This window comes from Pristiophorus japonicus, chromosome 1 (genome assembly GCF_044704955.1).
Source record: "Pristiophorus japonicus isolate sPriJap1 chromosome 1, sPriJap1.hap1, whole genome shotgun sequence".
Taxonomy (NCBI): Eukaryota; Metazoa; Chordata; class Chondrichthyes; family Pristiophoridae; genus Pristiophorus; species Pristiophorus japonicus.
The window spans coordinates 52,220,652-52,246,402 of NC_091977.1; the positions used below are offsets into that span (position 1 = coordinate 52,220,652).

Here is a 25,751-nt window from a genome sequence, read left to right on the forward strand (position 1 = left end):
TCTGCCAAACATGATACACTCCATTCTTCTGGGCAGTGTCTTCTGGAATGCCAATCAGGGCAAGCCCAACTAATGGGGTCAAGTTTCGGGCTGCGCCGAGAACGGCGTAGCCCCATGAGCCACGCCTGATTTCCGCGCTCAAAACCGCACCTAAAACTTACCTCGGTATTCTCCCCGCTGCTGGAACGTTCCAGGCACTTGGCGCAGCACAGCACAAGCTGTGGGGGGGGGGGGGGGGCGGAGCAAGGCTGAAAACAGTGCCGGGACCTCTGCACATGCGCGCTAGAGTGTGCGCGCATGTACAGTAGTTCCAGGCCCCCGAGGCTGTGTGGGAGGGGCCCGAAGCACACCGCCCGTAGCCCTGGCCGAATGGGCTCACTGGGGCGGTGAAGATAGGATTCAGGCCTCCCTCCTCTTGAGCTTCAGCTCCCGCTCCGGCTCCCTGCCTCTGTTCAGGTCCGATGACTGCAGCTCCTCTCCCCCCCCGCTCTCCCCCCGTTCAGCTCTGGCTCTCTCCCGCCTCCCCCCCCCCCCCCCCATCCCGTTAAGCTCTTGCTCCGCTCCGGCTCTCCGCCCCCCCCCCCCCACCTTCAGGTCCGGTCCGGTCTGCTCCCCACACCTCCCGTTCAGCCGTTACCCCTCCCTCCACGTCCTCAGCGGGGCCCGCCCGCCCGGCATCTTGCTGGGGGCGGGCCCCGCCCGACGTCATTGGCCCGGCTTCCTCTCGTCGGCCGGGCCCGTTCAGCCTCCCCCCCCCCCGTCCTCTCCTCCCTCCCTCTCCTCTCCCCCCTCCCTTCCTCTCCTCTCCCCCTTCCCTCCGTCTCCTCTCCCCTCTCCTTCCCTCTCCTCTCACCCCCTCCCTCTCTCTCACCCCCTCCCTCCCTCTCCTCTCACACCTTCCCTCCCCTCCCTCCCTCCTCTCCTCTCCCCCCTCCCTCTCCTCTCCCCCTCCCTCCGTCTCCTCCCTCCCTCTCCTCCCCCGTCTCCTCCCTCCTCTCCTATCCCATTCCTCCTCCCCTCCTCCCTTCCCCCCCAACCCTTCCTACCCCCACCCCTCGCTGTCAGGAACACAGAGAGACACTGACAGAGAGGGAGACACTGACAGAGACAGAGAGAGAGACACTGGGGGGGCCCCGTCGCAGCACGCTGTTGGAGGGCTCCCAGTGCTGCAGTCTTCTTTTAACCAATAAGGGAATTAAGAGTTATGGGGAGCGGACGGGTAAGTGGAGCTGAGTCCACGGCCAGATCAACCATGATCTTTTTGAATGGCGGAGCAAGCTCGAGGGGCTAGATGGCCTACTCCTGTTCCTAATTCTTATGTTCTTTTGTTCTTATGCAGTCGGTGAGTAGAAACTTAATTTTTTATTTATTGATTTTTTTACTTAAAAAACATTTTTTTTGATTGATTTATTGGTTGATTTATTGATTTATTTATCATTTATTATTGATGATGGCTCTTTATTCATAAAAGTGAAGTGTTTCATGTTTGTAAACTTCCCTTCCCACCACTCCCCTCCCCCCCCCCCCCCCACCCCCCCCCGCTATCTCTCGTTCCCTACGCCTGATTTTCTAAGTGTAGGCAAGGTTTTTCTGAGCGTACAAAAATCTACACTTACTCCATTCTAAGTTAGTTTAGAGTAAGTTTTCGCTGCCTAAACTTGCAAAACAGGCGTAAGTGGCGGGACACATCCCCTTTTGAAAAAAAAATCTGTTCTAAAATGAAACTATTCTAACTCACTAGAACTGGAGCAAACTAAATGCCGAGAATTGCAATTACTAAGATACTCCATTCTAAACTAGTTGCTTCAAAAAAACGGGAACATAAAAACTGACTGCAAAAGCATTTATACATATGTGAAGAGGAAAAGATTAGTGAAGACAAACGTAGGTCCCTTGCAGTCGGATTCAGGTGAATTTATAATGGGAAACAAAGAAATGGCAGACCAGTTGAACAAATACTTTAGTTCTGTCTTCACGAAGGAAGACACAAATAACCTTCCGGAAGTACTAAGGGACCGAGGGTCTAGTGAGAAGGAGGAACTGAAGGATATCCTTATTAGGTGGGAAATTGTGTTAGGGAAATTGATGGGATTGAAGGCCGATAAATCCCCGGGGCCTGATAGTCTGCATCCCAGAGTACTTAAGGAAGTAGCCATAGAAATAGTGGATGCATTGGTGATCATTTTCCAACAGTCCATCGACTCTGGATCAGTTCCTATAGACTGGAGGGTAGCTAATGTAACACCACTTTTTAACAAAGGAGGGAGAGAGAGAAAACGGGTAATTATAGACCGGTTAGCCTGACATCAGTAGTGGGGAAAATGTTGGAATCAATTATTAAGGATGAAATAGCAGCACATTTGGAAAGCAGTGACAGGATGGATTTATGGATTTATGAAGGGGAAATCATGCTTGACAAATCTTCTGGAATTTTTTGAGGATGTAACTAGTAGAGTGGACAAGGGAGAACCAGTGGATGTGGTGTATTTGGACTTTCAAAAGGCTGTTGACAAGGTCCCACACAAGAGATTGGTGTGCAAAATTAAAGCGCATGGTATTGGGGGTAATATACTAACGTGGATAGAGAACTGGTTGGCAGACAGGAAGCAGAGAGTCGGGATAAACGGGTCCTTTTCAGAATGGCAGGCAGTGACTAATGGAGTGCCGCAGGGCTCAGTGCTGGGACCCCAGCTCTTTACAATATACATTAATAATTTATATGAAGGAATTGAGTGTAATACCTCCAAGTTTGCAGATGACACTAAACTGGGTGGCGGTGTGAGCTGTGAGGAGGACGCTAAAAGGCTGCAGGGTGACTTGGACAGGTTAGGTGAGTGGGCAAATGCATGGCAGATGCAGTATAATGTGGATAAATGTGAGGTTATCCACTTTTGGGCAAAAACAGGAAGGCAGAATATTATCTGAATGATGACAAATTAGGAAAAGGGGAGGGGCAACGTGACCTGGGTGACTGGTTCATCAGTCATTGAAAGTTGGCATGCAGGTACAGCAGGCGGTGAAGAAGGCAAATGGTATGTTGGCCTTCATAGCTAGAGGATTTGAGTATAGGAACAGGGAGGTCTTACTGCAGTACAGAGCCTTGGTGAGGCCTCACCTGGAATATTTTCAGTTTTGGTCTCCTAATCTGAGGAAGGACGTTCTTGCTATTAAGGGAGTACAGCGAAGGTTCACCAATCTGATTCCCGGGATGGCTGGACTGTCATATGAGGAGAGACTGGATCAACTGGGCCTTTATACACTGGAGTTTAGAAGGATGAGAGGGGATCTCATAGAAACTTACAAGATTCTCACGGGACAGGACATGTTAGATGCGGGAAGAATGTTCCCGATGATGGGGAAGTGCAGAACCAGGGGTCACAGTCTTAGGATAAGGGGTAGGCCATTTAGGACTGAGATGAAGAGAAACGTCTTTACTCAGAGAGTTGTTAACCTGTGGAATTCCCTACCGCAGAGAGTTGTTGATGCCAGTTCATTGGATATATTCAAGAGGGAGTTAGATATGGCCCTTACGGCTAAAGGGATCAAGGGTATGGAGAGAAAGCAGGGAAGTGGTACTGAGGGAATGATCAGCCATGATCTTATTGAAGTGCCGAATGGCCTACTCGTGCACTTATTTTCTATGTTTCTATGTTTCTGCCTATCCTTCCTAAATGTTGAATACCCCTGGATGGTCACCCTGGAGCCATGTCTCCGTGATGTCAATTATATCATATTCATTAATTGCTGCCTGCGCAGTTAATTCATCCGCCTTATTATGAATACTCCTCGCATTGAAGCACAGAGCCTTCAGGCTTGTCTTTTTAACACACTTTGTCCCTTTAGAATTTTGCTGTAATGTGGTCCTTTTTTATTTTTGCCCTTTAGTTTATTGTACCCTTTAGTTTATATTTCCTCTCAATCTTTCTACCAAGTGGACAGGTATGAAACAGAATAATGTATAAAGAATAATATTCTTCCTCTGATCTACTTCCTACATAGGCTGCACAGAAATGGGCACAGGTCACATGTAGCTGGTGGTTGTGCTTGAGGGAGAGCTTGGGGTAGAGGGCTCATCTCTAATATCTGGAGTTGAAGATGGGCCAGCATTAGTATTTTCGAGTGTGTAGTTGCAGGCTGTAGATCTAGGGCACTCTGCTGCGATACTCTTAAACATAGCGGCTAATTTTAATTGTTTCAGTAATTTTGGCTTTTCTTTGATTAATTTTTCCCGAATTTTATACACCTGCATTATTTCCTCTTCACTTATGAAGTTTCGTTGCTCTAGGGCGTTAATTAATTCATGACAAATATTGATAGCTTTGTCAGTGGACACTTTTTCCATTTGATTACCAATATCAGCATCGTCATCTTCACTGTTTTCATCCTTTTTCTCTGGACGCAAAACCATGTCCACAATTTCATCATCTGTTACTGTATGCACAACTGGAGCATCATTGTCTTGTGTCCATAACTTCTGTGACATCGTCTTCATTCACTGTTAGTGCAGCTTCATAAGTCATTCCTTTTGCATATTCTAAAAGGTCAGAAATCATTTTCTTCCCTTTGGACAGATGAAAACCAAAGTCATCATCAGCATCATCATCATCTTCATTAAACATGGTTGCTGGCCAAGCATTAGTCAAGGTGTTTTTAGTTACCTCATCCCACGCATCCGCAGCTGCCCATATGGCGTCCTTTTCAGAACGCTGTTATACTCATGTCTCTGTTCACAACACGAAGCAAATGCCTCATGAATTTGTCTTTATAGAGACACTTCATTGATCTCAAAATTCCTTGGTTCATTGGCTGTACCATTGATGTTACATTGGGAGGCAAATAGACATTATCCTTTTGTAGAAGTTCAGCATTAGATGTGCTGAGCAATTGTCAGAACAGCAAGAATATTTTGCACTTTTCATCAAGGCCAGCTGCCCTCATCATCATAGGCAGTCCCTCGAAATCGAGGAAGATTTTGTTCCCGAGTCATGTGCTCATTGTAAGGCCAGCTGCCCTACAATGAGCACGAGCCTTGGGAACAAAATGCTTTTCAAATCAGTTCAAAACAATTACCCTGGTTACCCATGCTCTCTAAGCATAATAATGCACTGAGAATATTCTCGCATCCTTGAAACATCTTGCACGCTGGCTATTCCTGATGACCATAAGCTTACACTTATGTGTCCCAGCCGCAAGCATTTGCACAACCAAGCACAGTCAATCTATCTTTGGCGTCTTTTACACCTGTTGGTTGCGATTCTTCTGTCGTTGCTAATGTCTTTCTTGGTATATAGTGCCAAAACAGTGATGTCTCATCGGCATTATAGATTTGCTCAACTGAAAGGTTTTCATTAGCAATTAGTTTACCAAAGTCGTCCATATAACTTTCAGCTGCCTCATGATTTGCTGAGGCTTTGTCACAACAAACTTTCAATTGCCTGGTGCTGTGATGCCTTTTAAATTTGGTTAGCTAACCTGAAGAGCAGTCACATGGAGTTTCAATCTCCAGTTCTGCGTGGAATATCTTGGCTTGTTGCATCACCATTGGGCCAGACAAAAGGAACCTTTTCACTTCTCCTCTCGCCACCACTCCATCATTACTCGATCCAACTCATCACTTTTAGGTTTATGCATAGTTTTTCTCTTATTCATTTCTTTCTTAACGTCACTTTCTGCATAAAACTTCATGATCTGTTCTTTCTGTTTTTTTATATCATAAATGGTGAAAGTTCTGACACCATGCTCCTCACTCAGTCTTCGCGCTGAAGCACCTCTATCTAATTTCTGCAGTAACTCCACTTTCTTGGCAATTGACAATGAATTATGTTTCCTCTTTGCACTATTACCCATTTTGGCATCTGTTGGGCTTTTTGACATGGTTGCAACGGCAAACAACACAAATTCACAATAAATCGCGATAAATACCAGAGCGCGTGGATCAGGTCGGGTTGGGTTGAAGGGAGCACGTGAGTCAAGCCAGGTCGGGTCGGGCTGGGTTGAGGATCATTCGGCAAGGCTCAGACTGATCGCACTCCCGACTACTGAATCTCAAATGCGATTTTCTCAAAAATGTTCAATTTTGGACAATAATTCTGGACTACTGAATTTCAAATGCGATTTTCTCAAAAATGTCTGGTTTTTGGACAATGATTCTGGATTCCGGATTACTGAATCTCAAATGCGATTTTCTCAAAAATGTCCGGTTTTCGGACAATTCCGGTTTTCGGAGAGCCGGATTTGAGACGTTGTACAGGTGCAACGTCGAGAATCCGGAGTTCCGGAATATTCCGGACTCCCGGAATATTCCGGACTCTGGGGTGATCAGTGGCAGGGTCGTCCGGAATTCATAAAATATTCAAGAATCCGGACCCGACAACCCTGCCGACCTCGGGGCCCCGCTGCTGCCCGACCTCGGGGCCTCCTCGCCAGCCCATGCGACAACCTCCTTGGTGGGGCCTGCCCGAACACCTCCTCAGCAAGGCCCCACCCAAACACCTCCTTGGCAGGGCCCGTCCGAACACCTCCTTGGCAGGGCCCGTCCGAACACCTCCTTGGCAGGGTCTGCCCGACGACCTCCTTGGCGGGTCCCGCCGGAACACCTCCTTGGCGGGTCCCGCCGGAACACCTCCTTGGCGGGGTCCACCTGAACACCTCTTTGGCGGGACCCGCCCGCTCAACAACATCCTCAGCGGGGCCCTGCCCAATGACGACCTCTTTGGCGGGGCCGGCCGACAATGACTTCGGCAAGGCCGGCTCACCCAACAACCTCCTTGGGGGGGCCAGACGGTCCGAACGGCTCCTTGGTGGGAATCCCTGTCCCCCCTTCTGACGTTCCGAAATCTGCAAATACCGAACCTGGGCTTGGGTGTTTCTGGATTCGTGACGTCAGAAAGCAAATCGAAAGTCGGAAAAGCCCGGAATCCGGAACGGCCTCGGTCCCGAGGGTTCCGGATTTTAGGCACTGAACCTGTACGTGTAATTCAAAATTACATACTTGTATTTTTTATATTTTTTCATAATAATGGTTTTGAAGTTTGTTTTTCATTTAAAAAAAACCCTAATCATCCTAAGCTGATCTTAATGTAGGCTTGTACAAAACGTTAGTCAGGCCGCACTTGGAATACTGTGCCCAGTTTTGGTCTCCTCACATGGAGGGTGATATTGAGGCTTTGGAAAGGATGCAGAGGAGGGCCACAAGACTAATTCCTAGTTTAAAGCATCCTAGTTATTAAAAGGGTTAAAAGAGTTGGGACTCTACACTTTAGAGGTGTAGACTTGGAGGATTAAGATACTGAAGGGAATAGTTGACAGTTTGTTTCAATTAAATCAGTTAAGGAGGACCAGGCGTCACAAATTTAGGTTGTATAAAGCCGGATATAGGTTAGATGTCAGGAGATGGTTCTTTTTCCCAGAGAATAGTGGACCTCTGGAACAGGCTGTCATCACGTGTAGTGGATGCTGATTCGCTGAATTCCCTCAAGCAAGAGCTGGACCTGTTTCTGGCTGGCCTGGAAATCACCAGGTACTGCAGGGAGTTCAGGGCCAGAGTAATCTCCCGGAATAGTTTCGATCACTTGGATGGATCGAAAAGGAATTTCCCAGATCTTTTTCCCCAAATTGGCCTGTGGTTTTTATCTGTTTTTTTGCCTCTCCCAGGATATCACATGATTTGGGTGGGCTGGAATGTATATATTGTAAAAATGGGACAGGCTTGACGAACCCAGAGGGTCTTCACCTGTCCATCATTGTTCATATGTTTGTATGATTTGGTAGCTCAGCCCCTTTGTCAAATTGGTTCTGATGAATGTAAAGATAAAGCTCATATTTTCTTCTGTGTTTGCTGCAGGATTCTGGGCTCGCGAAGTTGGAAAGATGATTGGTTTGGAGCACCCCCTTGTCCCTGTCCACCATCAGTATGTCATTACAGGAACTATCCCAGAGGTGAAGTCACTGAAACAAGAGCTACCTGTTCTCCGTGACTTAGAGGGGTCATACTACCTGCGCCAAGAGCGTGATGGTCTACTATTTGGTCCCTATGAAGATCAGGAGAAGATGAAGGTGCAAGACTCTTGGTTAACAGATGGAGTCCCACCAGGTACAAAGAGGATATCGTAATTTGATTTAAAAGTATCAGTTATATATTGCATTACATACAAATGCTGAAGTATAAATAAAGGAGAGGGTAATTATAGGGGACTATTTTCTCTACGCTAGCTGTAGTGAAATGTAAACCTGTTTATAAAGAACTATTTACAATTTTGCTACAGTTAACCTACAAAGGAAATCTACCTACTCACCTCTCTGGGCTTGATATTAAACCCCCCACGACGGTCGGGAGAGGGTCGGGGTAGGGTTAAAGAGTAAAATTCGGGGAACACAACCCCAACTCACATCGCATGCGCCTGCCGCCTTTTTTGTGGTGACAGGTATTGGGGCATTCGCGTGCAGAGGCGGGGTAAGGAAACTCGGTAATGAGAGGGAGGCGGGAGCTGCCAGCTCCATAACGCAAGTCCTCCTTATGGGCTGAGAGGAGCAGGATTCCTTCCCTCAGCCCTTAAAGAAAGCCTTCATCCTCTTGCAGCCCCGATCGGCAGCCTCCACCCCCCACCCCCCAGCCCTCTCCTGCCCGTGGGGTGGGGGTGGGGGGAGTGTTAAAATGGAGGCCATGGAGTCAACTTTGACATACATGCTGATGACACCAAGCTCTGTTTTTATGCCTCCTCTATCAATCCAAAGGCTCTGCTCTTAAGCTGCCCATCAACATTAAAACTGGCTTGTGCCCAAACTTCCTGCAACTTAATGTTGGCAAAAACAAAGCAATTCTTTTTGGTTCTTGCCAATGCCTACATTCCTCTGGCCTTGATTCCATCAGCCTGGCTGCCACTTCAGGTGAATCAAGAAGTATGGAACCTCGGCATACTGCTCGACCCCAAAATTAGCATCATCTTCACATCCGCTTTGTTACCAGGATCACTTTCTTTCACCTCTGCAAAATTATCCACCTCCATTCATACCCCTGCTGTCAAGCCTATGCTCTAACCCTGATAATGAGCTCCATGGTGGAGTATCCCTCCTCATCCTTCTCAGCTTCTATGTAGCCACACAATCCTCCTCCAACACCTCTCCTACGTTGTCCAGCTCAATAGGACATCCCTCACTTGATTCCACACTTACCTATCCAATCGTGCCAGAGCACCTCTTGCATTGGCTTCTCTTCCTGCCCCTACACTATTGCCTTTGGATTCCCCCCAGGAGCTATCATTTGCACCCTTCACTTCCTCATCTGCATGCTGTCCCTTTGAAGACATCCACACGACAGCAACTAAATTCATTTATATAGCACCTTTAACGTAAGAAAATGTCCCAAGTCGCTTCACAGGAGCGTCTTCATAATTTGACATCGAGCCAAATAAGGAGATAATAGGATGGGTTCCTAAAAGCCTGATCAAAGAGGTCGTTTTCATGAGATTGTTAAAGAAAGACAGAAAGGTGGAGAGGCGGTGTGGTTTAAGGAGGGAATTCCAAAGCTTAGGGCCTCGTGTGATGAAGACACGGCCACCAAGGGAATGGGGGATGCATAAGAGGCCAGAATTTGGGGAACGCAGAGTTTTCAGAGCATTGCAGGGCTCAAGGAGAGTACAGATAGGGAGGGGTGAGTTTATGTAGAGATTTGAACACGAGGCTGAGAATTTTAAATTCAAGGCATTGGTAGACCGGATGCCAAGGGTAATGGGTGAGTGGAGCTTTGAGTATGTTAGTTTATGGGCAGCAGAGTTTTGGATGAGATCCAGTTGAGGGAGTGTGGAAAATGAGACACGAGCCAGGAGAAGCTTGGAATAATTGAGTCTGGAGATAACAAAAGCATGGATGAGGGTTTCAGCAGCAGATGGGTTGAAGCAGTGGTGTTTTACAGAGGTGAAAGTGGGGGGCCTTTGTGATGGAGAGGATATGGGGTCGGAAGCTCAGCTCAGAGTCAGTTAGGAGGCCAAGGTTGCATGCAGCCTGTGTAAGCTTGAGAGGTCAGGGAGGGGGATGGAATCACTGGCAAGGGAACAGAGTTTGTGACGGGCACCAAAGATAATGGCTTCACTATTCAAAGTGTTTAATTGAAGCGAATTGTGGCTTATCCAGGACTGGATGTTAGACAAAACAGAGGGAGTTGAGAAATGTGATGGTGAGGTAGAGCTGGGTGCCATCATTGTACACATAGGGGCCGAACTTGGTGGACTCACCGCCTGCTTGCGCCCGCTGCTGCCGACTTTTCTGGGCGGTCTCCCCTTCGAGCGAGTTTGGTGGAGGCCTCCTGCCGGCGGGGAGGGAAGACTGCTGGGAACTGCCCGCTGGCACGCAACTCACCTAAGTGCCCTCCCGCCCACCGAGCTGCCAGTTTGGTCTGGGTGGGAGTCTGCTGCAGCAGGGGGAAGGACCACCGCGTGGAGGCAGGTCTAACCTCAATGGTAAGTATGAAGACTTGCAAATAAAGGTTGGTAAACTTTTATTTATTTTTTTTTCCAGCGATTCAGGTGGATGGGGTCCCCTATAGGGTTTCCAGTGGGGTTTTTTTTGCGGAAATTTTAAACTTTATCCCCTCCCTGAGCCCGACTTAATCCTCGGCAGTACTTTGCCGAGGATTGCATTTGGCGCCGAGATTGGAATCTCCCGCCCGCTGCCACCCAGATTCACGGCATGAGTTGTTTTTTTGCCGCCAGGCGGTCTTTCCAGGACTTTTCCACGAGATTCCTTCCCAAAGTACCGTCAGGTATCTCAGCGGTCCTTTGTGCGGCACTTGGGCAGAACTTAGCTTCCACCAAGTTCGGGGCAGTGCAACCTGACATGATGTCTTCGGACAATGTAGCCATGGGACAGAATGTGGATGAAAACTAGGACGGAACCAAGGAAAGATTATTGTTGGATTCCAGAGGTAGCAGCGTAGGACAAGCAGGAATGTAAGGAAAACCATGAAGGTAAGTGCGCTTTTTCTCATGCAGCCACCAAAAGGTTTTCAGGCCAGGAGGCTTTCTGGCTGCCATTGGAGAACAGTGGCCAGAAGGCCCTGAGGTCGACTGCCAATCCCACAGTTACAGGACTCACAAGTTTGTGGTTCCAATTTTGTTTCCGCCCCCACTTCTCGAAGTAAGGTCTTGCCAGAGGCACGGGCCTGCGCCAAGTGTGCGGCCAGGGCATGGCCCACCAATAGGGTCATTCCTAGACCTAGATGAACGGACCATACTTCACGTACGCTCCACTTATCCAGCCATCATCATCATCATAGGCAGTCCCTCGGAATCGAGGAAGACTTGCTTCCACTCCTAAAATGAGTTCTTTGATGGCTGAACAGTCCAATACGAGAGCCACAGACTCTGTCACAGGTGGGACAGACATTTGTCGGAGGAAGGCGGGGGGTGGGACTGCTTTGTCGCACGCTCCTTCCGCTGCCTTCGCCTGACCCCTTCACGCTCATGGCATTGAGACTCGAAGAGCTCAACGCCCTCCCAGATGCACTTTCTCCACCTAGGGCGATCTTCGGCCAGGGACTCCCAGGTGGTCAGTGGTGATGTCGCACTTTACCAGGGAGGCTTTGAGGGTGTCTTTGTAATGTTTCCGCTGCCCACCTTTGGCTCGTTTGTCATGGAGGAGCTCCGCATAGAGCAATTGCTTAGGGAGTCTCATGTCTGGCATGCGAACTATGTAGCCTGCCCAGCGAAGTTGATCGAGTGTGGTCAATGCTTCAATGCTGGGGATGTTAGCCTGGACGAGGACACTAATGTTGGTGCGCCTGTCCTCCCAGGGGATTTGCAGGATCTTGCGGAGACATCCTTGGTGATATATCTCCAGCGACTTGATGTGTCTTCTGTACTTCGTCCATGCCTCTGATCCATACAGGAGGGCGGGTATTGCCACAGCCCTGTAGATCATGAGCTTGGTGGTAGATTTGAGGGCTTGGTCTTCGAACACTCTTTTCCTCAGGCGGCCAAAGGCTGCACTGGCGCACTGGAGGCAATGTTGAATCTCCACATCAATGTCTGCCTTTGTTGATAAGAGGCTCCCGAGATATGGGAAGTGGTCCACGTTGTTGAGGGCCGCACCATGGATCTTGATGCCTACGGGGGAGGACAAGCTGTGCGGCGAGGACAAGCTGGTGGAGGACCTTTGTCTTACGGATGTTAATGCTTTCATATGCCTCGGTAAGTATATCGACTATATCCTGGAGTTCAGCCTCAGAATGTGCACAGACGCAGGCGTCGTCCGCATACTGCAGCTCAACGACAGAGGTTGGGGTGATCTTGGACCTGTCCTGGAGGCGGCGTAGGTTAAACAGCTTCCCACTAGTTCTGTAGTTCAGTTCCACTCCATCAGGGAGCTTGTTGACTGTGAAGTGGAACATGGCAGCAAGGAAGATTGAGAAGAGAGTTGGAGCGATGACACAGCCCTATTTGACCCCGGTCCAGACGTAGATTGGGTCTGTAATGGAACCGCTGGTAAGGATCACGGCCTGCATGTCGTCGTGGAGCAGGCGAAAGATGTTGACAAACTTTTGGGGGCATCCAAAACGGAGGAGGACGCTCCATAAGCCCTCACGGTTGACAGTGTCAAAGGCCCTTGTAAGATCGAAAAAGGCCATGTGTAAGGGCTGGCGTTGCTCCCCGCACTTTCCTTGTAGCTGTCGCGCTGCAAAGATCATGTCCGTTGTGCTCTGTAGGGGACGAAATCCGCACTGTGATTCCGGGAGGAGCTCCTCGGCCACAGGGAGAAGCCGGTTGAGGAGAACTCTAGCGACAATCTTCCCAGTGGCTGATAGCAGGGGGATTCCCCTGTAGTTGCCGCAGTCGGACTTGTCCCCTTTTTTAAAGATGGTCATGATCACTGCATCTCTGAGATCTCCCGGCATGCTCTCCTCCCTCCAAATGAGAGAGATGAGGTTAATGTATCCGCGCCAACAGCGCCTCTCCGCCATACTTTAGCGCCTCAGCGGAATTCCATCCGCACCCGTAGCCTTGTTGATCTTCAGCTGTTTTATGGCTTTGCCTACCTCGTGCAACGTTGGGGTTTCACTGAGGTGGTGGCGGGTCGCATTCTGCGGGATGGAGTTGAGAACACTCGAGTCAAAGGCAGAGTCTCGATTGAGGAAATCTTCAAAGTGCTCTTTCCAGTGGGCCCTGTCAGCCTCGGTGTCCTTGATGTGTGTTTCCCCGTTCTTGGCCAGGAGTGGGGTGGGGTGGGACCTTGGGAGTTTGGACCGTAGGTGGCCTTGACTGCAATGAAGAATCCTTGCATATCGTGGCTGTCGGCCAGTTGTTGTATCTCCTGTGCTTTCTCCGTCCACCACCTGTTCTTTAGGTCCCGGGTTTTTTGTTGGACCTCAGCCTTGAGCCGTCTGTAACGTTGTTTTGCAGCTCCTGAGTTGGGTTGTTGATTGAGGCTCAGAAATGCTCTATGCTCCACTTATCCAGCACCCAGACAAGGGATGCCCAATAAATTCAGCCTGTATGTGTTTAATAAGGCCTTGCTATGGACTGTGAAGGATTTATTCAAGGCCAGCAATATCACATTGTACAGTTTTGCATGAGGAAATAGAAATTATAATTGTGTCTTCAAAACAGTGGTTACTTGTATGAAGGAAGGTCAATCTCAGCACAGCTAGTACTTATTGTTTAAAAATAATCGGTGGAGGATTTAGGCTAGAGGTGAAGGAAGCAGCCATATTTCCTTTATTGACCTGAATCGCACTAGCAGTCCCATCCAACCCTATTCCCACTGTCACTCTAACATTGAGCTGATCTTCCTTGCAGCCTTAACTCGAACCAACTGAGTTCCACTGTCAGCCCTAACCCAAACCTGTTCTCGCTGGCATCCTGATTTAACTCTGTACTGGTAACCAATTTGGAGTTTTGATTACTGCTTGGACCCATTAATATGAGAGTGTATAATCTGCATGAAAACATTTTGTTTTTCCATGAGCATGAGGGCTGTCAGCAACATTCAGTCTTCTCTCTGGTACTAATCACATATCAGGTATATCATAATCCAGACACTGTGTATGTAATCAGGAATTTTTGTATTATGATCTGTTTCAGGATTTGGAAAGGAACTTTTTGAATCGGATCTGGATAGAATCATGGAAAATATTGAAAGTGCTATGGACATGGTCCCAGTTTTGAAAAAAGCAGACATAATCAACATAATATCAGGTCCTATCACATACACACCAGACATTCTTCCTATGGCTGGACCACACCAAGGTGTTCGGAACTACTGGGTGGCTATTGGCTTTGGGTAGGTACAGTTTTCTGTTCCTTTTCAACCAGCATAATTAATTGTTTCATGAATTCTTCCATGACAGCAGACACAATGGCATGGATTTTCCGGCATGGAAATTGTCGCATATCAGAAGAGCAGGAATTCTACCAGTTCCTGCTGGTTGCAGGGGAGGAGCAGTTAAAGTCAGCACTTATGTATTTGAACTGCTAGTTCTGTCAATATCCAATGACTGATCATCCTTTTGATTGATGACGTTTGCAAAGTTGAAAATGATTCGATTTTCACTAACACTGTTCTCCATGCAGTCTCATGGCATCAGGTCAGGCATGGCAAGGAAACCTCCTGGTGATTACCATCTAACCCCTTCCCTCAGCTGATGAAACAGTACTCCTCCATATTGAACACTACTTGGAAGAAGCAAGGGCAGAAAATGTACTCTGGGTGGGGGACTTCAATGTCCATCACCAAGAATGGCTCGATATCACCACTACTGACTGAGCTGGCCAAGTCCTGAAGGACATAGCTGCCAGACTGGGCCTGCGGCAGGTTAGTAGAGAATCAACACGAGGGAAAAATCGACTTGACTTCGTCCTCACCAAATTACCTGTCACAGATGCATTTGTTCATGACAGTGTTGTTAGCAGTGACCACCGCACAGTCCTTATGGAGACCCTTAAAAAAAAGGGTGGGGCTAACAAATCTAGAGCCTCCTGGATGTCAAGAGACATACAGGGTAAGAAAAAAAAAAGGAAGCTTATGACAGATACCGAGAACTCAATACTGCAGAAACTCTAGAGGTGTATAAAAAGTGCAGGGGTGCAATTAAAAAAGGTATCAGGAAAGCAAAGAGAGAGCATGAACGAATGTTGGCAAGTAAAATCAGGAAAAACCCAACGATGTTTTATAAATACATTAAAAGCAAGAGGATAATTAGAGAAAGAGTGGGGCCTATTAGAGACCATAAAGGAGATGTGTGTGTGGAGGCAGAAGACATAGGTATGATTCTTAATGAAAACTTTGCATCTGTTTTCACAAAAGAGAGAGGCAATGCAGACTTTGCAATGAGGGAGGAGTGTGAAATATTAGACAAGATAAACATAGTGAGAGAGGAAGCATTAAGGGGCTTAGCAGCTTTGAAAGTGGATAAATCTCCAGGCCCGGATGAAATGTATCCCAGGCTGTTAAGAGAAGCAAAAGAGGAAACAGCAGAGGCTCTGACCATCATTTTCCAATCCTGTCTGGCTACAGGTGTGGTGCCAGCGGACTGGAGGACTGCTAATGTTGTACCTTTGTTTAAAAAGGGAGAAAGGGATAGACCGAGTAATTACAGGCCAGTCAGCCTAACCTCAGTGGTGGGAAAATTACAGGATAAATCTTCATTTGGAAAGACATGGATTAATCAAGGACAGTCAGCATGGATTTATTAAGGGAAGATTGTGTCTGACTAACTTGATTGCATTTTTCGAGGAGGTAACCAGGAGGGTCAATGAGGGTAGTACATATGATATAATGTAAATGGATTTTAGCAAAGCTTTTGATAAGGTCCCACATGGCAGACTGGTCACAAAAGTAATAGTCCATGGGATCCAGGGCAAAGTGGCAAGTTGAATCCAAAATTGGCTTGGAGGCATGAAGTAAAGGGTAATGGTTGATAGGTGTTTTTGTGACGGGAAGGATGTACCCAGTGGGGTTCCGCAGGGCACAGTGCTGGGTTCCTTGCTTTTTGTGGTATATATCAATGACCTGGACTGGAATGTTGGGGATATGATTAAGAAGTTTCAGATGACACTAAAATAGGCTGTGTGCTTGATAATGAAGAAGAAAGCTGCGGACTGCAGGAAGATATTGTACTGGTCAGGTGAGCAGAACAATGGCAAATGGAATTCAGTCCAGATAAGTGTGAGGTAATGCATTTGGGGAGGTCTAACAAGGCAAGGGAATACACATTAAATAGTACAACACTGAAAAGTGTAGTAGAATAAAGGGACCTTGGAGTGCAGGTCCACAGATGCCTGAAGTTAGCAGGCCAGGTAGATAAGGTCGTTACGAAGGCATATGGAATACTTGCCTTTATAAGTCAAGGCATGGAATACAAGAGCAAGGAGGTTATGCTTGAACTGTATAAAACACTGGTTAGGCCGCAGCTGGAGTAATGTGTGTAGTTCTGGTCACCACATTACAGGAAAGATATGATTGCACTGGAAAGGGTGCAGAGGAGATTTACAAGAATGTTGCCTGGACTGGAGAATTTTGGCTATGAGGCAAGATTGGAGATGCTCGAGGCTAAGGGGAGACCTGATTGAGATGTATAAAATTATGAGGGGCCTGGATAGAGTGGATAGGAAGGACCTGTTTCCCTTGGTAGAGACCAGAGGCATGAGGTCAAGGTGTGGGGAAAGGGAGGCAGGGTGAAATGAAGCAGGGGGATTAAAGTTTTTTTTCATTGGGTATTCCTTTTCAGCATCATTCCATTGGACATTGTGCAGCGGGAGTGCCATTCAGACATTTCAGTCACATTATGGGGTGGACTCCCAACTTTAATATTCTTCGACGGCCTAATGAACCTTGTATGTAGACCTCCCAGCACCCATTGTGCTGGTCGCCCACATGGGGGCTTGCTAGGAGGCTCAGGCACATTGCAGGCTTTGGATCTCCACGGCCAATAATATAGGGAGCCGGAGCGGCGATGGTAGAGAGAAGGGGTCCAGAGCACGTTAGCACATTGGTTGCCCATTGTCGGATTATTGGTCCCTGAATGTTGATACTCGAGAGTCACCATTGCATGATCTTTAGTTCAATCTGGGCAAGCTTTCAGAGGAAGCCTGCCTGGCAATCGTTTGCATCCTGGACCTGTGCTTAGCCAGATCCAGCGCAGATGTATCAGAGAGTTAGCAAAATATCTCATCAAAATTTAAAAGGAACATCCTCAAGTAATGGACGAAAGGATACAATCTGTGGCGCCGCACGTAAGGGTGTGTTGCCCAAAACGATCTATCAGGGAAGGAATCTGCGAAACATCTCAGCAGTCTGTTTTAAGTTGCTGCACTGGGTAATAACCTCCACCCCAAGTGAAGCCCATTCCTTTGGGATACATCATGGGGTGCCTCCCCTTACATGGGATACACCATTAAAAATTCAGGTCAGGGATGACCCACCCAAATTGATAACACAAAAGGATCTCATCTGAAGATGGACCAGTCTGATTTGTGGCATTAGGCTAAGCCCAAATGCATGGAGCTCCGTCAAGTGATTTCCCTTAAAGGAGCAATCTGTGTTAAAATTCAAGAAAGCGTGCCCAGCTAAACTGAGCATGAACATTTTTGCAGCTAGGTCAATCTGAATGAAGGGCCAGTCAAGCCTAGCCACACAAGGACCGGAATCTTCCCAGCCCTGCGAGTGTGGGTTTGGAGGTGGGCCCACTGTCAAAATGGCCCTGATTGACAGTAGGTCGGGATCCCGCTCTGAACCCGCCTCCATGTGAGTTTCTGACCTGTCAGATCTGCATTCGGATAGCAGACCCGAGAACAAGCGGTGGGAGAGGTAATTAACATCATTAAAATGTACTTATATGCTAGTTATGAGGCTTAAAAGCAGGCACTTACAATTTTACCAACCCATTGATGGGTTTGCCGTGTCTTGCAGAACATGGCAGGTAAGTGGAGACAGGTTCTCAGTGCCTCGCTATTGCTTTGGCTAGTTGACAACGCAGAAGTGGTATAAAAGCTACTATTTCGCAGCTGTTCACTTTCCATTTTCAGAAGCTAAAGCCTTCGGGGCCGAAATTCAGGCATGCCAGAAAGCTGGCACACCTACGATTTTTGTACTTGTTTTTACCGCCAGCTGCGATGAGGCGGCCTTCTGATCGATTTTCTCCACTTGTAACTTTTTTGTGCGTCGGACTGGAAGTCGATCATAATGGGGGCGGAAGTGCGGCGGTAAGTCCTGGTGAGGGACGGAAGTTGAGGCGGGACCGAGTCTCTGCTGCTGTCATGTCACTGCGCGTGTGCGTCGCCATGTCTCTCCCCTCATTTAAAGGGGAGAGAATCGCCGATTTTGTAGGTTCGGCCACTGGGCCACCAGGAAGGGTTTTGGCCAGGCCAGGAGCCTGGCACCCAAGAGGGGGGTGCCAGGCTGCCTATTGGCAGCCCGGTTGAACCCGGGGCAATAATTGGCCGGCCAATCGTGAAGTTGGCCAGCAAAAATAAAAACATGGCGGCCGCGGCAGTGCGCCCTCCCCGTGAAGGACCGCCCCGCGGCCGTGGCTCACAGACAAGAAACCAGATGCACCGACAGAAAAGGCTGTCAGGGATACCGCACTGCGGAACAAAGATTTTTTCAGATAAATTTGGGGCGGAGTGTGCTGGAGGTATAGGAGATCGGCGGTGCACGGTTTGATGACGCACTTGCGGCGATCGGCAGCACAGGGAGGAAGTGGGGACAGGCCGAAAAATCCCCGGGCTGAATTTGTGTCCTGGCGGCCAATGGACTGCAACGCGGCAGCCACTCGATTGCGCCGCATGGCCGCCGCAAAACAGCGGTAACGGGCCTTATCCGGACCCTGAATTTCGGCCCCTTCACGTTTTGGAAGAGATGTTTTGAGATGCATGCACTTTGGAAGTGTTTGCAGTGAACGCTCTAATCACTGTCACCTCCTTGGAGCAACCTCTCTCACCATTGACAGGACACTTCTATCATCTCAATCTCACCTGCCATCTATTCCAGCAGCATCGATGCTCTTGAAAAAATCTTGGTCCTTAGAATCCCACCACGATTATCCCCAATACCATCATCACTAAACACACCAGCAGCAACACCAACCTTCTCCACAATCACCTGATGCTGCACAGTACACAGGGCATCAGCACCCGACCACATTGCTGCCCGGGAGGCCAGTGATGGCCTCACCATGGCCACATTTACTTCACTTCACACTGTACACCCTGACTGCCACATGATGTGCCAGGTTAGCACCACCCCACACCAGCTCCATAAAGCATACCTGCAATGTCCAACCCATTCCTTTCACATTCATCACCATTGTGGGGGGTACCCTTATGTCTCTCCATCCATTACAACGCACTGTCACTTCCAAAGGTGCCCACAAAGTTGTCCAAGAACGCAAAGTGCTGAAAATAAAAATGTCAATGTTTGACAACACATCAACATTAACTATACATGAACAATGGCTGAAGGACCCTTGTGTGCTGTTAGCTGGCATGATTGGACAAGGATGAGGTGAGTGTGAGGGGTGGCTAATGAACTGTTAATGTAGATAAAGAGAGAGAGGGAGGGATGGGTAGAGGTGCAAGGTAAGTTGGTGTGATTAAGGATATGCAGGGGTAGAGTAGGAAAGACATAGTGATGGGGATGTGGTGAGTGGCACAGCAGGATGAGGTTGAGTGTGGCTTTGCAGTAAGGTTTTGTGATCTACTGAGATCATTGAAAGGTTTGCGCCACTGCAGCCTGGTCCTCCAGACAACATCCCTGCTTGTGCCCTCCGGTACAATGTGAACCAGACTGCATTGGTCTCCTGGAGAGGTTTTTTCATCCATTGGAATGGAGGAGAACCTCACTGCGTGCTGCGACTCGCTCCATAAGCATATGGAGGGAGTCATGGGAGACCCTGGGTGCAGCCATAGACCTTTGTGCAGTGCTTGTCAGTGTTTGCAGCACCTCAATGCTGGAGGACACTGACAGAAGAACTGTCAAAAAAAATGGGAATGGTCCCTTTAAGGAAACTGTCATCAGATGCTGTCATCAGACCCACTTCCAGTTAATTGGCCGGGAAACCCGTAGGGCGGGCTTAACAAGCCCCAGCCACGAAGATTGAAGGGAGTCGGCGGCCTGCACTTCACAGCGGGTTTCCCACGCTGCACCAATGTCGCCTGCATCGAACTCGCCTCTGTTGCCAAAATCCCGGCCAAGTACACAAACTTAAGCAAAAACGGAAACTACTGGAAACACTCATCAAGTCAGGAGAACTTAAGTGCCTCCCCTTGAAGAGATGACACCACTAAATTATTCTTCGGAATTCAGTTGTCTCATATCAACTGATTTTTAACTAAAATAACCAAATTAGTCAACCAACACAAAAAGAGTCCTATTCTGAGATAGGCTTGCCAAAATGTAGGGCTGGATAAGCAAAGTCCCTTAGGGAATCATTTAAGAACATGAGAAATGGGAGCAGGAGTAGGTAATTCGGCCCCTCGAGCCTGCTCTGCCACTCAATAAGATCATGGCTGATCTTCTACCTCAACTCCACTTTCCTGCACTATTCCCATATCCCTTGATTCCCTTAATAGCCAAACATCTATTGATCTCTGTCTTGAATATACTCAACGACTGAGCCTCTACTGCCCTCTGGGATAGAGAATTCCAAAGATTCACCGCCCTTTGAGTGAAGAAATTTCTCCTCATCTCAGTCCTAAATGGCTGACCCCTTATTCTGAGACTGTGACCCCTGGTTCCAGACTCCCCAGCCAGGTGAAACATCCTCCCTGAATCTACCCTGTCAAGCCCTGTAAAAATTTTGTATGTTACAATGAGATCACCTCTCATTCTTCTAAACTATACATAATATAGGCCTAGTCTACTCAATCTTTCCTCATAGGACATAGAAACATAGAAAATAGGTGCAGGAGTAGGCCATTCGGCTCTTCGAGCCTGCACCGCCATTCAATAAGATCATGGCTGATCATTCCCTCATTACCCTTTTCCTGCTTTCTCTCCATACCCCTTGATCCCCTTAGCTGTAAAGGCCATATCTAACTCTCTCTTGAATATATCCAATGAACTGGCATCAACAACTCTCTGCTGCAGGGAATTCCACAAGTTAACAACACTCTGAGTGAATAAGTTTCCCCTCATCTCAGTCCTAAATGGCCTACCTCTTATCCTAAGACTATGTCCCCTGGTTCTGGACTTCCCCAACATCGGGAACATTCTTCCCGCATCTAACCTGTCCAGTCCCGTCAGAATCTTATACGTTTCTATGAGATCCCCTCTCATCCTTCTAAACTCCAGTGAATACAAGCCCAGTTGATCCAGTCTCTCCTCATATGACGTCCAGCCATCCCTGGAATCAGTCTGGTGAACCTTCGCTGCACTCCCTCAATAGCAAGAATGTCCTTCCTCAGATTAGGAGACCAAAACTGAACACAATATTCCAGGTGAGGCCTCACTAAGGCCCTGTACAACTGCAGTAAGACCTCCCTGCTCCTATACTCAAATCCCCTAGCTATGAAGGCCAACATACCATTTGCCTTCTTCACCGCCTGCTGTACCTGCATGCCAACTTTCAATGACTGATGAACCATGACACCCAGGTCTCGTTGTACCTCCCCTTTTCCTAATCTGCCGCCATTCAGATAATATTCTGTCTTCGTGTTTTTGCCCCCAAAATGGATAACCTCACATTTATCCACATTATACTGCATCTGCCATGCATTTGCCCACTCACCTAACCTGTCCAAGTCACCCTGCAACCTCTTAGCATCCTCCTCACAGCTCACACCGCCACCCAGTTTAGTGTCATCTGCAAACTTGGAGATATTACACTCAATTCCTTCATCTAAATCATTAATGTGTATTGTAAAGAGCTGGGGTTCCAGCACTGAGTCCTGCGGCACTCCACTAGTCACTGCCTGCCATTCTGAAAAGGACCCGTTTATCCCGACTCTCTGCTTCCTGTCTGCCAACCAGTTCTCTATCCACGTTAGTACATTACTCCCAATACCATGCTCTTTGATTTTTCACACCAATCTCTTGTGTGGGACCTTGTCAAAAGCCTTTTGAAAGTCCATATACACCACATCCACTGGTTCTCCCTTGTCTACTCTGCTAGTTACATCCTCAAAGAATTCCAGATTTCCCTTTCATAAATCCATGCTGATAATCCCCCCATCCCAGGAATCAGTCTGGTGAACTTTCATTACACTCCCTCTATGGCAAGTATATCCTTCCTTATGTAAGGAGACCAAAACTATACATAATACCCCAGGTGTGGTTTCACCAGGATTCTACATAATTGTCGTAAGACATTTTTACTCTTGTACTCAAATCCTACTGTAATCAAGGCCAAAATACCAGCTGCTTTCTTAATTGCTTGCTGTACCTGCATGTTAACTTTCAGTGATTATTGTACAAGGACACCCAGGACCCTATGAACACCAATATTTCCCAAACTCTCACCATTTAAAAATTACTCTGCTTTTCTATTTTTCCTACCAAAGTGGCTAACGTCACATTTCTCTACATTATATTCCATTTGCCATGTTCTTGCCCACTCACTTAACCTATCTATATCCCCTTGAAGTCTCTTTGCATCCTCCTTACATTCCCACCTGGCTTTGTACCATCAGCAAAATTGGATATATTATATTTGGTCCCCCTCATCCAAATCATTGATATCGATTGTGAATAGCTGTGGCCCATGCACTGATTCTTGTGGTACCCCACTGGTTACAGTCTGCCAACCCGAAAATGATGTGTTTATTCCTACTCTTTCTTCTGCCCGTTAACTAATCCTCACTCCATGTGAGTATATTACCCCCAATCCCATGAAGACTAATTTTGTTGAATAACCTCCTGTGCGGCACCCTATTGAATGCCTTCTGAAAATCTAAAGACATGATATCCACTGGTTACCCATTATCTATTCTGCTAGTTACAACCTCAAAAAACTCCTCAAACAGATTCAGCAAACATCATTTGCCTTTCATAAATCACTGTTGACTCTGCCCAATCCTATTATTATTTTCTCAGTGCGCTGTTACCACATCCTTAATAATAGGTTCTAGCATTTTCTCTAATACTGATGTCAGGCTAACTGGTCTGTAGTTCCCTGTTTTTTCTCTCCCTCCTTTCTTAAATAGTGGGGTTACTTTTGCTACCTTTGTTCCACATTCTCGCTAGAACCTTGGTTCTCCTCTATTTCCGGGAGGTTTTTTGCATCTTCTTCCCTGAAGACAGGCACAACGTATTTGATTAATTTCTCTGCCATTTCCTTATTCCGCATTATAATTTCTCCTGTCTCAGCCTGTAAGGGTCCCACATTTACTTTCGCTAATCTTTTCCTTTTTACAAACCTATAAAAGCTTTTACAGTCTGTTTTATGTCTCTCACTAGTTTACTCTCATATTCTATTTTCCCTTTCTTTATCAATTTCTTGGTCCTCCTTTGCTGAATTCTAAAATCCATCCAATCCTCAGGCTTACTGCTCTTTTTGGCAACATTATAAGCCTCTTCCTTTGATCTAATACTATCTTTAACTTCTCTTGTTAGCCTTGGATGAATCACTTTTCCTGTGGAGTTTATGTGCCATAAATGAAGGTATATTTGTTGTAAATTATGTATTCATTCTTTAAATGCTAGCCATTGCTTGTCTGCCATCATACCCTTTAATGTAGTTTCTCCATCTTTTGCAAAGTGCTGCAGTACAGCGGGACCTGGAGGTACTTGTGCATGAAACACAAAAGGATAGTACACAGGTACACCATGTGATCAGAAAGGCCAATGGAATCTTGGCCTTTATTGCAAAGGGAAGTCTTGTTACAGCTGTAAAGGGTATTGGTGAGGCCACACCTGGAATACTGTGTGCAGTTTTGGTTTTCATATTTACGAAAGGATATACTTGCTATGGAGGCAGTTCAGAGAAGGTTCAGTGGGTTGATCGCGGGGATGAGGGGGTTGACTTTTGAGGAAAGGTTGAGTAGGTTGGGCCTCTACTCATTGGAATTCAGAAGAATGAGAGGTGATCTTACTGAAACGTATAAGATTATGAGGGGGCTTGACAAGGTGGATGCAGAGAGGATGTTTCCACTGGTGGGGGAGACTATAACTAGAGGGCATGATCTTAGAATAAGGGGCCGTCCATTTTGAACTGAGATGAGGAGAAATTTCTTCTTTCAGAGGATTGTGAATCTGTGGAAACTGCTGCCTCAGAGAGCTGTGGAAGCTGGGACACTAAATAAATTTAAGACAGAAATAGACAGTTTCTTGAACGATAAGGGGATAAGGGGTTATGGGGACCGGGCAGGGAAGTGGAGCTGCGTCCATGATCAGATCAGCCATGATCTTATTGAATGGCGGAGCAGGCTCGAGGGGCCTTATGGCCTACTGCTCCTATTTCTTATGTTCTTATGTTCTTCCTTAGCCAACTCGACACTCATACCTGCGTAGTTTGCTTTGTTTAGATTTAAGACCCTGGTTTCGGATTTAACTAAATCACTTTTAAACTTGATATAAAATTCTATCATATAATGATCACTCTTCCCTAAGGGCCCCTTTACTACAAGGTTATGAATTAAGTCTTTCTCATTGCACAATACTAGATCTAAAATAGCCTGTTCCCTATTTGGTTCCTCAACATATCTAGAAAATTATCTTTTATACATTCCATGAATTTGTCCTCCGATCTATTACTGCAAATTTGGTTTGCCCAATATATCTATAGATTAAAGTCCCCCATGATTATTATCCTTGTTACATGCGCCTCTAATTTCCTGATTTATACTCTGCCCTACATTACAACTACTGTTTGGGGGCCTATAAACAACTCCCACCAATATTTTCTGCCTCTTGCTGTTTCTTAGCTCTACGCAAACATAAGAACATAGAACATATTCGGAGCTAAGATCCTTTCTCGCTACTGTCTTTATCCCATCCTTTGTTATCAGGGCTACCCCTCCTTCTTTTCCATTTTGCCGATCTCTTCTAAAAGTTAAGTATCCTGGAATATTTAGTTCCCAACCTTGGTAACTTTGCAACCACGCCTCCGTAATTGTTATTAGATCAAACCTATTCATTTCTATCTGCACTGTTAATTTATCTATTTTGCTGTGAATGCTTTGCACATTCAGATATCATACCTTTAGCTTTTACTTTTTTTTATTTTTCCCTGAAGTCACCTTAGTCACTGATTCCCTATTACCTTTGTAACTCTCTCTGTCCCTTCCTGACCCACTCTGCTTATTTTTACCCCAAACTCTGCTCTGCTCTAGAGCTTTGACATTTCTCTTGTTGCTTTTAAATTGACTCTTTCCTGAATCCTCCCACCCCACTTTCATTACTTTAAAGCCCTGTCTACTGCCCTAGTTATTTGATTCGCCAGGACACTGGTGTCAGGCTGGTTTAAGTGGAGCCAGTTTTATGCTGTCCCTTACCTCTTTAGTCATCCAAGGTTTTTTTTTGACAAGTAGAGCTCTTGTCCCTTAGAGATATAAACTGGTTCTGTTTCACCCTAAATTCTTTTTTGAACTTCTCCCTCTGATCTTCTGTCATTTTACCGATTAACAGATTTGCCCAGTTTACTGTGGACTGTGTCTGCCTCATCCTGTTGAAGTCGGCCTTACCCAAATCTATAAGATTAGTAGCTGTTTCGTGTTTCTCCCTTTCAAACACTACATTGAACTCGATCATGTTATGATCGCTATTGGATAAATGTTCACACAATTTATAGGATATTAATAACTTTGGCTGATTACTAAAACTAATAT

General features: G+C 46.8%; 1 protein-coding gene across 2 annotated transcripts in view; it reads left to right on the forward strand.

Annotated features, from left to right (window-relative positions):
• dmgdh (dimethylglycine dehydrogenase) overlaps positions 1 to 25,751 on the forward strand; it is a 181,276-nt gene that overhangs the window by 66,735 nt on the left and 88,790 nt on the right. For both annotated transcript variants that reach the window (XM_070879751.1, XM_070879752.1), the window contains exons 6-7: positions 7,844 to 8,092; positions 14,073 to 14,271. In XM_070879751.1, the coding sequence (XP_070735852.1) occupies positions 7,844 to 8,092; positions 14,073 to 14,271 (448 nt within the window). The remainder of the gene's footprint in view (positions 1 to 7,843; positions 8,093 to 14,072; positions 14,272 to 25,751) is intronic.